The sequence below is a fragment of the Apteryx mantelli genome, chromosome 3 (genome assembly GCF_036417845.1).
Source record: "Apteryx mantelli isolate bAptMan1 chromosome 3, bAptMan1.hap1, whole genome shotgun sequence".
Taxonomy (NCBI): Eukaryota; Metazoa; Chordata; class Aves; order Apterygiformes; family Apterygidae; genus Apteryx; species Apteryx mantelli.
Window position 1 is genome coordinate 112,703,531 of NC_089980.1, and position 15,338 is coordinate 112,718,868.

The 15,338-nt window shown below is 37.6% G+C and overlaps 1 protein-coding gene across 2 annotated transcripts in view; it reads right to left on the bottom strand.

Annotated features, from left to right (window-relative positions):
- Positions 1-237: 237 nt before the first annotated feature.
- LRRC1 (leucine rich repeat containing 1) overlaps positions 238-15,338 on the bottom strand; it is an 84,882-nt gene continuing 69,781 nt past the window's right edge. For both annotated transcript variants that reach the window (XM_067294172.1, XM_013953276.2), the window contains exons 11-14: positions 6,846-6,961; positions 5,740-5,912; positions 4,042-4,178; positions 238-1,454 (exon numbers count right to left, since the gene is read on the bottom strand). In XM_067294172.1, the coding sequence (XP_067150273.1) occupies positions 1,296-1,454; positions 4,042-4,178; positions 5,740-5,912; positions 6,846-6,961 (585 nt within the window). In that variant the 3' untranslated portion in view covers positions 238-1,295. The remainder of the gene's footprint in view (positions 1,455-4,041; positions 4,179-5,739; positions 5,913-6,845; positions 6,962-15,338) is intronic.

Sequence of the window (15,338 nt, forward strand, 5' to 3'; positions counted from 1 at the left end):
CTACATTGTATTTTGCTGTGCCTAAAAACAATTTTCGTCAACCTTTCTCACAATTGTTATTTACCAAATTCAACTCAGATAATGTTTACCTTTATAAACAAACCAGAATCTAAAGATTTAATAAGACCTTTAAGTCAGGATTGGACCACTGGAAGTGCAACACAGTAACAACGATAATGGATTTAAGCATTATTCCATACATACTTTAATTGCTATTTTAATGATACAACAAATCTAGTGAAGGTTTTAAAGATTTTTTATTATGGTTTTATATATTTATATAAAACCACCAAAGCACTTTAAAGAATCATGCCTTCTTGTGTAATACATAAAACTAGTTTCATACTGTGCTTCTGAAAGTCTATTGTGCTGTTTTTCAAGTTATTTTACAGATGGCACATTTAAAAAAATGGAAGCATGAATTTCTATTGACTGCAATGCAACACCGCATCCAAAACAAGATGTTTCATTACAACTAAGTTAAAGTGTGAGTGCATTATGTAATAAACAATAGCAGTTTGGTCATTTTTATCTTAATTCTGTATACAACAAAACTAACATTTGTGCTTCACAAACTAAAATCCCATGATATAAACATAAGTTCTGTTTTGTAAAAGTCCCAAATTACTGTCTGAAATTTAGAACATATCTAAAACAGGACACCAAGTTCAAATCTACTCACTTTTCTCAAGAATTGCTATTTGTTTTAAGACTAATATGACATGCAAGACACATTAAGGCACAATGGGTGGTACAAACAAATGAATACAGTTGTCCATGAAATCTGTTCTCTTCCACAAATACTATGTACCGCTTAAGATAAATTTTCTCTTAAAAATGAAATACACCATTTTGTTATGAAACTCCTATACAAAAATTTAAAATTTACACCATCTGAGCTGCCAAAAAAATAAAAAAGTGTATCAATTTTCCACAAAACTATATTTCTCACCAGCACATCCAGCCACTGGGAAAAGGATATCCCAGGACTCTGGAAAAGAAAAGCATTATTTCCCCTGTACTTAAGACAAAATATTGTATTCTGTATACAGTAGTGTATTATACTTAAAAAAGCCTAGCACTATTAAAATTACAATATTGATTTGGAAATTACTGGTTCACTGCCTGGATGAAATAAGGCACTTTCTTCCAGTGGGCAGCACTTTTCACATATATGGAGACGATGAATCGGATTCTGGTTGAAAACAAAAGGGGGCTCAGTGAGGTCCCAGAAGACGACAGGAACATTTCAACAGCAGGGGAAGACACAGGAGGTAAAACCTGGAGATGAAATTCTACACAGAAGTGGTCACTCTGTCAATGGCATTATTGACCTCGTTTTTGTTTGAATCCAGTCCTTTAGCAGCATTCATATCATTCCGTAAATTCTCCACCGTCTTTTTCATGTTCTTTAGTTCTCCAGGGTGTGGAGTGGCTCGCCTTAGAAGTGTTCTCTAAAAATAAACAGCGCAATAAGTGGTTTTGCCTTCGTCTCTTTGAAAAACAACACACTTTCAAGGCTTTAGCATTTACATACAGAGTATTAGCTGTCAATTTCATTTTTCCCCTTTTTAAACTATGTTTTTATTTTGGATGTTATTTCATAGCTGCTTGTTGATGAAGACAGTGAAAGAAGTTTTAAGAACTGCCTAGGAGCAAAATTTTTCCTCTCCTGACTACCAATCTGAAAACCACTCAAATGAAGTACAATTACAAGTTACAAAAAGAAGATTCTTTCATAAATATAGTTGAGATTTTTTTTTTCAAAACCATGCAAGTGATTTAAGATCACATTTCAAAACAAACAAAAAAAAAAATCCAGCTGGTTTTGAAAGAATCCCACAAGGTCTCTCCAGAAAGTCAATTACATGTTTGTATGGAAATCTATATGCCTTCCAGCCCCACCAAACAGTTTGGTTCTCTTGTCAATTGAAAACCAAGACCTTGAAGGGAAGAAGAGGGAGCGTTTTTATTGCATGTTAGACACAAGGATGTAACATCATTTTGTTGACACCTTTGTAAGGAAAACAAAAAAGTTATAAAAACTTCAGTTAGCAACCAGATTAGAGACCATCAGTACACATAGAATAATTGCACAAATATGTATCAGCATAATACATATATACATGCAATCAGTTTTCAGTGTTATACACGTAAACTATTTAGATTGCAGTGGAACTGATGACCCATAAATGGGTATACTGGTCAAGATGCTTTGAAAATTCCCTTCTCCCTCCAATAGGATCATAGGCTTCTGTTTTTCCCCAAAAAAAGTTCTTGCCTCAAGTCAGGATGTAATACCATTACTCAAATGTTATTAGTGCCTGAGCCCTGGTAATTGTATGGACATTCCCAGTCTGGCACAGTTTTAAGAAGCATCATCATCTTGGGAGCTATAGGGACTCACATTATACCCTAGTCAAATGTCAAGTGCAGCTGATGAGCAAGAACTACATCCCTGTATCTTGATTGGATCAAGTGGCCATACGCAAAGGAGATGGGAGTGGAGAGGCAGGGGGAAGGGGAGGAAAAAAACAAAAAACCAAAAAACCAATAAATTCCCACTCAAATGCTCTGAGTTTCAGTTAAGAAGCCCCATGCCTTAAAAGGTCTATTTCTGTATCACTGTAGATGAAATCAACAAGGCAAAAACAGTTAGGAATATAATTGGCTATATAGCCTTTTCACTTTTTTTTTGAAAAAATTAAAATAAGTTTTGTTCTGGAAAACTGTGAACATGAAACCTTCCTATAAAAAGATAGAGGTTTGTTCTTTGAATTCTGGATTCTGTTTTTTAAACAGACAGATCTCATACTGTCCTTAGTTCCCTATATGTCACAAACAGTAAGTGAACAGACCACATTCTATCTGTGCACCAAAGACTATTTACTGAGTTTACACTAGCATAGTCCTGTTAAGTTAGCTGACAGTAATCAAGACAGACACATAGAGCCCATACCTAGACTTTGGAGCCCATACCTAGACTCTGAACCCCCTTTATCAGGCTACCTGCAAATCATGCCTGTCCAAAACTTTTAGTTTCTAGCACTTTGGATTAAGCAAGCATCTTTCTCAAAAACTGAATGTTCATTTCCCTACCTGTTAAGAATTTTTAAAGTCACTTTTTAAAGTAAGACCATGCTTCTAGTGTGCTACACTTCAGACAGTGGTCTGAAGTATCTCAATCTCAGATCTAAGCCTCCATGTAACAGGAGATTTAAAACGAGGGTTTGGCACTGGCAAAACTGAATTAGAGCTATATTTTCAGCGCAACTCTGATACACAATGAGGACCACCAGTAGGTTTTTAGAGTATCAAAGAAACCTGCTGAAAATCTGATTCAAGCAGTCTTAAACTTTACAAGTAGGTTTAGTTGTTAATGAAAGTTGGAGAAAGTTAAAGACCGTGTTGCATTTTGATATTCAGGATGTGCACAGGCCACCTTAATGGAGGTCGTATAAGTACAGTGACAGATGTTCCCACATCCTTTCTTTAAGTGGGAAACTAATGAGCAACATTCTTGCTGCTCATGGACACTATGGTTGTTTCAATACAACTGGTGAAGAAGGAAAAAAAAAAAAAGAGACAGACAGACAGACTGGAAATGGAAGTGAGAGAGACAAACAATATAACAGTGTAGCAAACTTAATGCAGACACATGCCAGAATGTTGGAATCCTATATTAGGCCCCATATAGTTTCAGGCAGTAAAGCTTCACAGATGCAGAGGAAGATCCTATCTTGTTTCTGGAAAGCTGGAAGGAAAACATCTTAAGGAGACCCAACAAAACAATGCAAAACACACATTGTCTGGCATCAGAACTGAAAGATATGTTCGGAGAAGAAAAAAGAAATAAAAGATATTTTAAGTCAATACGAAAAGTTTCAGCAGTTAATATGAAAAGTTTCTGCTATAAAGATGCATACAAAAAGTGTGCAGTCACAGCTGAAATATTTATAGTAAGGCAGCTCAGACATTTTTTTTACACTTTTGCATTAAAGTCACAGTGTCTGTGGGTGTCCAACAGCTTGGAAAACATACCATTTCATTATCCTCTTCATCTTTTTCATCTTCTAAGAAGCGAATTGCACTGACTCTATTCACCGCCCGCTCATTCCATGTCTCATCTGACATTTCATTTACCAAGCTCTCCAATGCACCACATCGTGGCAGGTTATCTGTTAGTACAGCAAACATAACTGAAGATTCACAGCAAGTCTAAAACATCAAATCACATATTGTTATTAATTATAATAACCAATCAATCACTAATCTGGGTTTACAATGGGCTAGTTCTGTATTTTGGATAGAAAACAGAACTAGTGTTAATTTTCTGTTATCAAGTATACACGATCGGTAGCAGTTTCTGTATAAATTAGAAGTTTCTATATTTGGACAGTTTCAGGCTTGTGGCAGTTTTAATGATATAATATGATGATATAATAATATAATTTAATATATTTGCCATGATACATGCTTTTCTTTCAAGTTAGGGCCACCATCTGATGCTAGCCAATTCCCCAGATGGTATGCCATAGCCCACTATCATTATTTTTACTAACCTCATCCTTCTACTACTGCTAGACACACTTGTCCAACAACCCTAACTCAAAGCCTTCTACCCTTGAAGCCATGAGATTCATCGGGGAGGAAGGAATCTAATTTCTAATAGTCAGGCCTTTAGAGAAAGTCAGTCAGCCTCAGCTATCACTCTTGAGCTAGTTTTGTTTTCCTCTGCTAAGTCCCATGGGTTAATTAATTTACTTAATTCTTAATGTAATCTGTATTCTCTTAAAATCCAGAAACTGACACAGAACTGAACCACTTCTACTGTTTTTAATGGTTTCTATTGGTTGGTTTCCTCCAACTTCCTAGTACTGAAGAGTGGGATTAATCTCACCTAAGTTTAAGTACCTACAATAGAGATATTTACAGCTGAGCTGATCCCCTCTGCAGTCAGTGGAGAGCAATCCATATGGTTTCTTTTAAAAGTCTATTCTGGGATGGGATGAATTACTCTCCAATGATTATAGCAAGAGTTTAAATGATTAGCTCAGATAAATCCCCTCGAACATTCACAAACTGCTATAAAAGCTTTGGGGAGTTAAAAAAACATCCAGAAGTTACTGGAGCAGCAGCCCTGCAACTGATGAAAAAGAGTTTAAGGTTCCACCTGAGGCAATTTTAGGCACAAAGGATAAAAACAACCTCCAGAGCAACTCTGCTCTTTCCCATCAGTTCAGCACACCTAAGAATATAATAAAGTTACTGTACAGTATCTATGCTTGAAAGAAGTATAACATGCTACAAAATTAAATGCCTACTGCTTATTATCAGCTATTCAATCATTTTTCCAGTAAAGAGATTGTAGTTGGAAAACCACCAGTTTTCACCACATACACGTATTTAAAATGTATAGTCATTGTACACAAATATGGACACCACTACTCAGGCCAGTGGAAAGCCTCAGATAATGAAACAATTATGTGTTCCTCTTCCAGATCTTCATGCATTTCATATATTGCAGTTGGCTTTGTAAAATCAGTAGCACTCACAGCCATATTTTAAAGCCTTCTGAAAACTAGCGTGATTGAGAAATATATATTCTTAGGTGAAAATTCAACCAGAGCCATTAGGGCTAATGCATGGATATCAAAAGCCTGTTTTACAAACTTTTAGGTAACAGACAACACACTAAAGGAAGAAGTATTTCTACATAAAGCAAAACTAAGTACTTACCTTGGCAACCAGGCTCAGAAGGCATTTGAGGAAGTAATACACACGTTAAAATTTTTTCCCCTGTTTCAGGGTCTGTGTCAGTCTGAAATGTCAGCAAAGGTTGGGACTGGTTATCAGACAACCACAAAGCCTTCAGCTTTAAGGTAGTCAGTGAGAGGGGAAGATACGTCAACCTAGTTCAAAAAAGAAAGGTAAAAGATGCAGGGAAATTTCTAGGAGACTTATGAGGCAGCTTCATGACCATCTATTAAGCATATACTGCTGAGTTGGAATAAACAGGGAAGTGAGGTCAACAAACAAGGCAGTACAGTATCCATCAACTCAAACTATCCCAGTCTTCTAAGAAGAACCTGCAGCTTAACTTTATACCATAACTGTGTGTAGCAGTGAGTATCAGACAAAATAATGCGGATAATGTTTCCTCTGGTGCAGTTAACCACACTGGAAGATTGACTGCTGTTTCTGCTCTAGGGCCTTGTACATACATACTTCTGTTCTGGCAACTGTAAGTGCTTACGAAAGAATTCTGTTACATAAATAAGATGCCATTTGCTTTTCCTCTAGCAGTTTATGTTACCTTCCTACTAAGCAACTGCACTATTTTGCTGTTTATGCTTCTGTCTATGCCTTTCTGCATTTTGATTTCTGAACCATATCAATTAAGATTCATGAAAGAGACACACGGTCAGAGTTACATTATTCATTACTTGCATTATATTTCGCCAAGATAAAGTACTCAATATTAAAACTTTTATTCGACAGTCAACTTTCACTGTGAAGTTTTGTCATTAAGGCAGATAGCTTCTACTGAAGTTCTACTGAATTGCCTCAATTTTCAGTTTTAATTTAGAAATCCAGGAATATACAAACCCAGAAACTTATCGTTCCCTCACTGGCAAAGCAATTCAGAAAACCTACTTGTGACAACACACAATTTATGCTGCTTTGGGCCACAGAGGAAGATGGCTTTGACAGTTTCAACAGTCATGCTAACACAAAAGTCAGAATTAGCTTTTTGCTACTTCATTCTTAGATCTAATGTCTTTGTCTTTAGAGAGAATTAAGTAAAACCAGAAGAAAAATGTGACAATGCAAAAATCCCTTACCTGTTTCCAGCAACATCCAGGACATGAAGTTCAGTGGCTTGTGAAATTTCAGAGGGAATTCGAGATAATCTGTTGTCACGTACAGAAAAGACGTTAAGACTGCAGCACCCCCCAACCTATATTAGAAAGGAGAAAAAAAGATCTATTTTTGTTGCAGTACTATAATATAAGCAAATGCATGCAGTGCAGGTCACATAATATGTCATAGCACATTCAAGTTACAATGGCCGCAAGACACTTCACCCTTCTGGGGCACAGTCTGCAAACTAGTATTAACTTAAAAGAAACCTGACCTGAAGCGAGTATGTTGTAGTAGTTTCTTGAATAGCTTTAGTTGTGAATAATATATAGCTTTATAAAGAAGTCAAGTTCTACCTACCTTTTACAACCTTCAAAGCCAGGAAGAGATCAGTAACCTCATACAGATGTCACTTTGTAGACCACTCTCAGAAAAAAGTACTAGCTTTAACTTTCAATGCTTTCTAGTTCTGTATTTACATATTAATCCTTTCTTTCCTCATAGTAACCATACAGAACCAAGTGCAATAGGGCCTCAGGCAACACAAAATGCTAAATAAACCAATCAACTCCTGACATTTATTGAGTTAGCAAAGAGTAATGAAGAGTTCACAAAAAGCAAAAGACTTTATGAGCAACATCTTTGGTGTCCTGTTTTATTAAAAGCATCTAATTTCATAACGATTCCTATCTGAACTGGCCAATTTAATCTAATATTCTCTGCCTCTATCATTTTATTCAAATATGAGTATCTGCTTTCCCAAGCTGGTTTCTGGGTACAAATGGTTTCTGGGTAGATGAGATTTTTTTCAGATTTCTTATTAAAACATCTCTATTTTGCATCGAACGTACGTATTTTCAGAAAAATAAAACCCCTACATTTAACTAAAAAAGTATTTTTGCTCCAGATGGCAATTACTACTCCTATAAACACTGAGATTATTAATTTTAGCAACTTGAAAGCTGCTTCAAGTAACTCTTTGTTCCCAGTCACAAAAGAAACTTACCTTTGCTTGCTTATCTTATCTAGCTTCAAAAAGCACTACTGCTTGCTTTCCAATTCCAAAACTCACCATGAGAGGAAAAAAAATGTATATCTTTCTTCCCTTACTCCAAATATTAGAGGCAAAATATCTTTTGAAGTTTTCAAGTTAAGCACACTTAGAACTGAACTATAGACAGCAAACCTACTGAAAATTCTTAGTTCAAAAGTTAGGATGTCTAAACTTGCACATATGTAAATATGCAAATAAAATATTTAATATACTTCCAGATAAATGCATATAATTCTATTATAAGTGATGTTTCTTTAAGCAGCTCTCTTCAGAGGGAGCTAAAAGCATGTCTCTCTTTTACCAGCTATATTGACTACTGAAAGGAAAAGTCTCTTTTAAGAAGGAATGCTCCTTTACCACAACATAGCCAACATCTTTCACTTAACCTTGGTCAGAAGTCCCCAAATCCAATCTGAAATTACTTACTTATGTGTTCTAGTTAACTGTCAGTTCTGCCTCTGCCAAAAGCAAAAGTCAATCCAAAACCAAGTTTTAGACGACTTAAAAAACCACAAAAGCTTTTTCCACTAGTCAAAGTAAAAACCTTGTCCATTTAACCTACACTGTTTTCCAAGAAAGGGGTTTTAGAAAGGATGCAACTGCAACTTTGAAAATAAACCAAGCAAATAGAGCATTTATACCCACTCACCGTCCTCTGTATTATACATACATTTTAACAGAAGAAAGCAGCCATCAGCTGCTCAAGGCTTCTGATTCACAAGCTATTTACAGTGCAAAGTCACACCACAACATCATGTTGACAAAGCAGAATATGGGATGGTTTCCCATAAATCACTGCACTGCAAGCTGCAGCTATTTCACAAAAGGATGAGCTTTTCGGGCCCTGTGTGTGCACCAGGAGTAGCGACCTTGTTAGTCATTTTAGCTCATGAATCAAAGGCCCTAGAAACTAGCATTCAAACCACGAGCAAACATTTTTAGGACAATAATTCTGCTAAACACTTTAAAGCATATCTATATTCTTAAATAATGTGCCTTAACACATTCGCAGAATATGGAGTGCCATATAGAAAAAAAAATACATATATATATATACACACACACACACACACACACACACACACACACCAAGTGTTTAATTGGTGTATCTAACACAAGAGCCATGAAAAGCAAGAGATACAGTTAGTGAATGTCGGATGAACTGGCAAGTGATGCCCTAACTGTACACAAAGCGTTTGCTTTTCTATGAATGAAGTTCGAGTTATTCAGTCTTGGAGCATGGAGATCCAAACAATTTAGCCAGACAAACAAGGTAAGCCATGCAGCCCTGATGAGATTGAAACTTCTACACTTTTGACAATGAAAAAATGCAGCAGTGGAACCAGCCAGCTTCAGTCATCATGCATTTAAAGCAGTTTAATGAAAGGTAACAGTGGAACCGTGGACTGAATAATACTTACAGGGTTACCAATTTACCTGACCCATAATTTTCCAAGCGGCTAACAATTAAGAAAATACAAGAGATGTTCAATTTATTTTTCTTTATCCATACTGGACAAGAGCATGCCAACAAATGGAGACAGAACATACATTCTTTTACTGCTACAGAGAACTTCTAAGTTGCTGCTATCAATTATTTTAACTTTGCGCTATCAGTCAATAGATGATTGTTAAAAGTTGTGGCTGAATTCAGAGATAGAGAAGACTTTTTGAAGAAGGGAGTGGGGGTAGATACGAGACAAGATACTGAAATCTTTTTATAAAACTGTTTTTATAAAATGCAGGCAGCATCTACCAAGCAGTTAGCATCAGGTGAGATATCACAGAAAAAAGGATAAGCTGGCAGTTAAAAAATAAAATCTTTGTCATTTCAAAAAAGATTGCACCCAGCACTAAAGACAGACATTGGGTCCAACATCTGAAAAAACCTAAGCACAAAAGGGGTACCACTGAGGCAAAGTGCACACGTTAAATGACATGCTGAAAAAAAAAGTCATTGCAACCAACTATGAAGTAATACAATACCAGAACTCTTGGTTTGGCTCAGAGTCATTAACTGACAAAGAGCCAGGTGCTCTGCTCATGCTTTCCCTGGGTTTGATCACATGCTTACAACAGACTTTGCCAAATCATCACATATGCACCAAGTACACATTTTAGACCACAAGCCCATTTAACAGTTAAGCACACAGTCCATTTTGAGCACAGACTTCAATTAATGGGACAAGCATGTGCTTAGTTCTAGGCACATGAATAATTGTTCCAAAGACTTGAGGCTTAAAGAAGTCCTCACATTCTTTTTTTAACAAACTAGAAGTCAAGAAAATGTCTCAACTCGAACGAGTTGTGTATGGCTAAGTCATACACAACACTTCTGAGACTTATTTTATTCTAGCAACTTTTAACTTAAAGTTATTCACTTGTCTGATCTCCCCATCCCCCCAAAACAACCAGCCCAGATTAAACAAAAGCCATTAGTCAGAATGAATCCAAGGAGAAAAACTATTACTATGAACTATTAATTTTGAGATCAGCAATTTTACAACTATAACATCTGAACAAAACTGCTTATTTGTAGGTGGACTTCCATCAGAATAGGAATGTCACCAAGATTCCTCTAGGTTTCACACAAAAGTCTACCCTTACAGAGTCTTTTTGCTCTTTGGTCTCAGTCTGAGACTCATCTTTCTAACAGCTTCCTCGTTCTGGAGAAGCGGTAAGACTTGAGTATGCATAGAGAACATGTCAACTTGGTTGCTAAAACTCCCCTCTACGTTCTCATCAAGACCAGTGTCCACTACTTCAGCCTTCCACTTTTTGGATATCCACACAGCCACTGCCAGTCCACCTTAAACAGTCTTCCAGAACTGTCAGTCTTATCACATCACTTCTCTGCTGATGTTTCTGATGACTCCTCTTCTCTATTGCAGACTGTAGTTTTGAGGCCTGCATCAATTTCATATTTTGGATCACCTGACCTTTACTGCGTTTCTCCTCTGTTATGATAGCCTTGTGGTTGCCATTTGTTTTTTTCCTGCTGTTGATACCTCCACACCTGAACTCCTGCAGCTTTCTGTAGATTAACTCAGGAATAGTATACAGGTTCATCCCTCTCTTCCCATTTAGATCCCTCCTGAAGACTCACTTTTACTCCCTCTCCTGAGACCAGCTATCAGTTACAATAAACATCATCAGCATCACTGACTGGATTTCCCTGATATACTGTGACATCTGCTCACGTTATTAGTGCTCTAAAGCCAAAACACAAATTAAAGGTGGGAAATTTAAAAGACCTTAAAGTTACTTTAGTTGAATAATGCTTTTTGATCTCATAATCTGTTAACCGCACAAAAGCTATTAATCAGTTCTACTAGCCTTTAATTGTTAGCACCTTTCACACATGTAAAAGCTATGCAAAAAATATGAAATTGTAACAATTATTAACAATAATTATTCTTTAGTATGTGACTAGTTCAGTTGAAGAACTAGTGACATCTCTTATTTAAGCTTCAGTACAGCTGTCAGTATCAAGAACTCTTAATAGGCTTACACAACTCAGATAAAGAAATAGGGAATTTAAACACAGTTCCTATTTTGCTATGAAGCCTTTTTCAGGGTGTCATAACCAAAATTCTGTTTGGATTCAGAGCAAATAAAGTCAGAATTTTCCTTGACCCCAGATAATACGCATTTAATCCTTTAGCTGCAAGGATAGAATATATTTAGAGGTGGAAGAAACTGCCCAATTAACTAAACTTTAAACGGGCTAATTTCTATAAATTCACTTCAACATCCCTGCACCACTGCTGAATAGCATGGAAGGAGCACAGCGAGACAGCTTCTCTTCCATCTGACTCAAGACAAGCTTTCCTGCATTTTTCCCTTACTGTCTCCCCCCACTCACCCCCCGCCTTCAAGACACAAACACACACAAACACACACTTTTACACAAATGAGGGAAGGGAAGGGACACAGGAAGTTAAAGCCAGAAGTAACAGGAAATAACAAAGTGGTCTAAATTTGTTTAAAAAAAAAAAAAAAAAAAGTAAAAAAGCAGTTATTGCCCGAACAAACCTACAGTTTCACCTACTGTAGTAATATTCTCAGGCACAATATATATCAGAGCCCAGAAGGACGCATTACCAGATCTCTGCAAGTTGTAGAGACTCATTAACGAAAGCACATGAACTGAAAAACATTCTAAGGAGGTTATTTATGTAAGTGCCAAAATCAACACACGAGTTTCACCAGAGCTCCAGTGCCAGGGTGGGATTTCAATACTAAAGAGTCACCAGGCAGGTGTTTCAAGTTTAAAGGGAAAAACATTTGTAACTCTGAACAGGTTTAGACATACTCAGTTCTTGCTGAAATCCGTTTCACCATTCACTTCATTTAGAGAGGGATCAAGCTCTAAGACGAGATACTGAAGAAGAAACCTGTCAGTGACTCAAGTCTTTGTCAGACATTCAGCTCTTTCAGATTTACCTTATATACCGAAACCATATACAGCAGAACATTTGAACCAGGAAACTGTGAAGAGGTATTGCATTCAAGTTTCTCAATAATCCCAAGAAACTTTACAGCAGAAGGTAGAGACTGGTTTTACAGGTCTGCATAGAAACCATCTGGTAATGCAATGTAATGGTTTGACAGTCTGACCCAAAATCCAATCCTAGTAAACTGCTAACCAAAAGAAAAGGAAAAGAAAAAAAGAGAAAAGCTAGAATTCATAAGTTATCTCACCAGGCTATATTAGAACAGACACACAGTTTCTGCCATCACATCTCTAAAAGTTCTCTGTGCTGCAAGCAGCAGCCTGGAAGGACGGACAGATACACAAGCAGGTAGATATGACATATGGTACAGGTATTCTTCTCTTTAGGATAGGGTTCCACTTTTCCTATACACCATGTTGCTAGACTCTACATCCCTTTCCCCTCCAACAGAAACCCTGAGGTGGAGAAGGAAGTAAAGGCTCGTCCCACACCCATTTCTTATGGATGAAGGTCACAATTGCACAGCTGTTCCTGAAGTTCTGTTGGACAAGGAGAGGAGGAGAGAAAGCAGGAGAGAAAGCAGGAAGAAGATAGGAAGGAAAATATCAAGCAAGAATACTGGCAGTGCATACTCTACTTCCATCTCTTTGACTCTGCTTCTGCATACAATGGCTAATACTGATTGCCATGTGAAGGTCTGAGACCCCAATCTTCCCCATACTATCTCCAGAGACATCTTGAGCAACACACAGCAGGCAGTGGTGTTGAAAATGACGGTTGCCAGAAGCTTATAACTGACTTTAAATATTAATTAGTCAGCTTGAGATGAAAATAAATGCTAAAGACTGAATGCTTTCTCACCATCAAGCAGAACCTCCCAAACAGAAGAAGGGTGATGTTTCAGTTTCTTCAGTTTTTCTTCTACCAATTTTTTTGTTGGTGTTTTTTTTTTTCAAAGCAAAAAACAAGGAGAAGGAAAGTGGAAACTGAACATTTCACCAAGACACCAAATTCTTCCTCCCTGCCATCCAAAGGGAAACTGATCATTGGCATCTTTGCCATTATCAGCACTTCTGAAGCTGCCCCTGTGGATAGTCTGTATAGCAGCAAACAGTACTTGTTATACCTGTGCACTCTGTTTACACAGAGTATTTTTCTTTCAGAGCTATAAAGTGTGACTCTTCGCTGAACTCCTCTGAATTTTAACTAGAAAACTTGTACCACAGAATTGCTTATGTTTGGTGTAAAGCGTAAAGCTAGTGGTTAAGAATGCTACACAAAGAAAATGCAGCATCAGAAGTAGACAAAACATGAGCAGAGAACTGTATATTTCTCTCTGTATTCAAAAGTAGCATTTCAGCATTTTTAGAAGGCAATCTAAAGAGTTTGAGGGAAAAATGTATTATTGCACTGCCTAAGCATAAGGAATTGAAATTGAAAGTTATTAAGTCTGGGTAGCTAGATAGTAGGTCCTGCAATGCGCACACATAAACGATATTGTTAAGACAAGCCATTACAAAAGCTGTCTATGGATTCAGGAGTAACTTACTTTCTACTTGTTACCATTTACAGCTCTGAATTCAGATCCACTGATCTAGAGGGTAGATACTACCTCCAGTTAGAGGAGGACTGATTTCTTTAAATTTCAAGGGATTCTAAAACAAATTCCACAGAGTAAAAAACATGTTTTAATGAAACACTGGGGAAATCTTATGTTAAATGTAATTTCAAAGTGTTTGCTCTAATAAGAAAGACACACAAGTATGGAGACCTTTACAGAAAAAAAAAATATATCTATTTCAAAGAAGTGGATACCAAGGAGCTCTTTATATTCCTCTGTTTCTCTGCCACGCTCCCTGTGAACTACACTCTCTCATCTTTGTTTCGCGGACTTTCTACAACCCTCCAGCTCACCTCATTTCAGGTATCATATTCCATTTCCTCATCATCCTCATTCCCCAAAGACACACTCATCCCTTACTTTATCCCACCCCTCGTGCAAGAGTGTTCCTCCCTTCTGTCTCACAAGCCAGAAGTCTTACGTGCACTAACATTCTCTACGCACGTTTTTGTTCTTCACTTCACCCTTCAACACCCCTGGCTTCCTCACTGACTGGGCAGTGCTTTCCCCCTCTGCCACCCACTCCTGGTCCCAGGTCCCTGACTTCTTTAGCATCAATACCTTTTTTGTTCTGCACCAAACCCTTGATTCTGCTATTGCCCCAGCAGACACATGCACACACACACACACTTCATATTAATTCCACTTTGCTTCCTTCTGAATCCAAGCCTCTTCCTCTCACCCTTGTCCCTGCTCCTTCCCAGCCACACTGCTCCCCCTCATGCACCTTCCCCCTTGCAATAGGCTTCGTATGCCCTCTCCAAGTCCCCAGAGACACAGCCAGTTCACGTCTCTTACAAGTTGTCCCACATAGGCTGGTAAGCTACTCTCTGTGATGTTTGACAGCAAGGCCAGTTTTCCCCAACTTGCCCCACATACACAAAAATTATTTGGGAAATTTCCCCCTTTCAAGTACGATGGACATCATTAACTAAGATGAGTACTTATATACTACATAAGCTATGAATGGTGGATCTGGAAGTACAGTGTACCAGTAAAACCTCACATGCTGTAACATACTCAGAGCAGTTCTGCTTAAAGGTGGACTGGGCACAAAATTATACAGGCTCAAGTACAAATATTTTAGAACACCCGTGAAATGTGTTAATTTAAGCTCTTCATAAAGACATGGAAAGTTTTCTGCTAAAGGAGCACAAGATCAAATCTGTCATAACATCCAACCCTGAAACCTGGTTTTCCCAGGATCCTATCTCTTGCTAGCATTATGCAGTCAGTCAGGGTCAGCTCTCAGCAACTTTTGGTTCAGAACTAGCAGCACCTCTGTGGAGAAGAAACTGTCCTGCCAGAGGAGCTTCAGTGCCCACATCTTCCCTCTCCCACC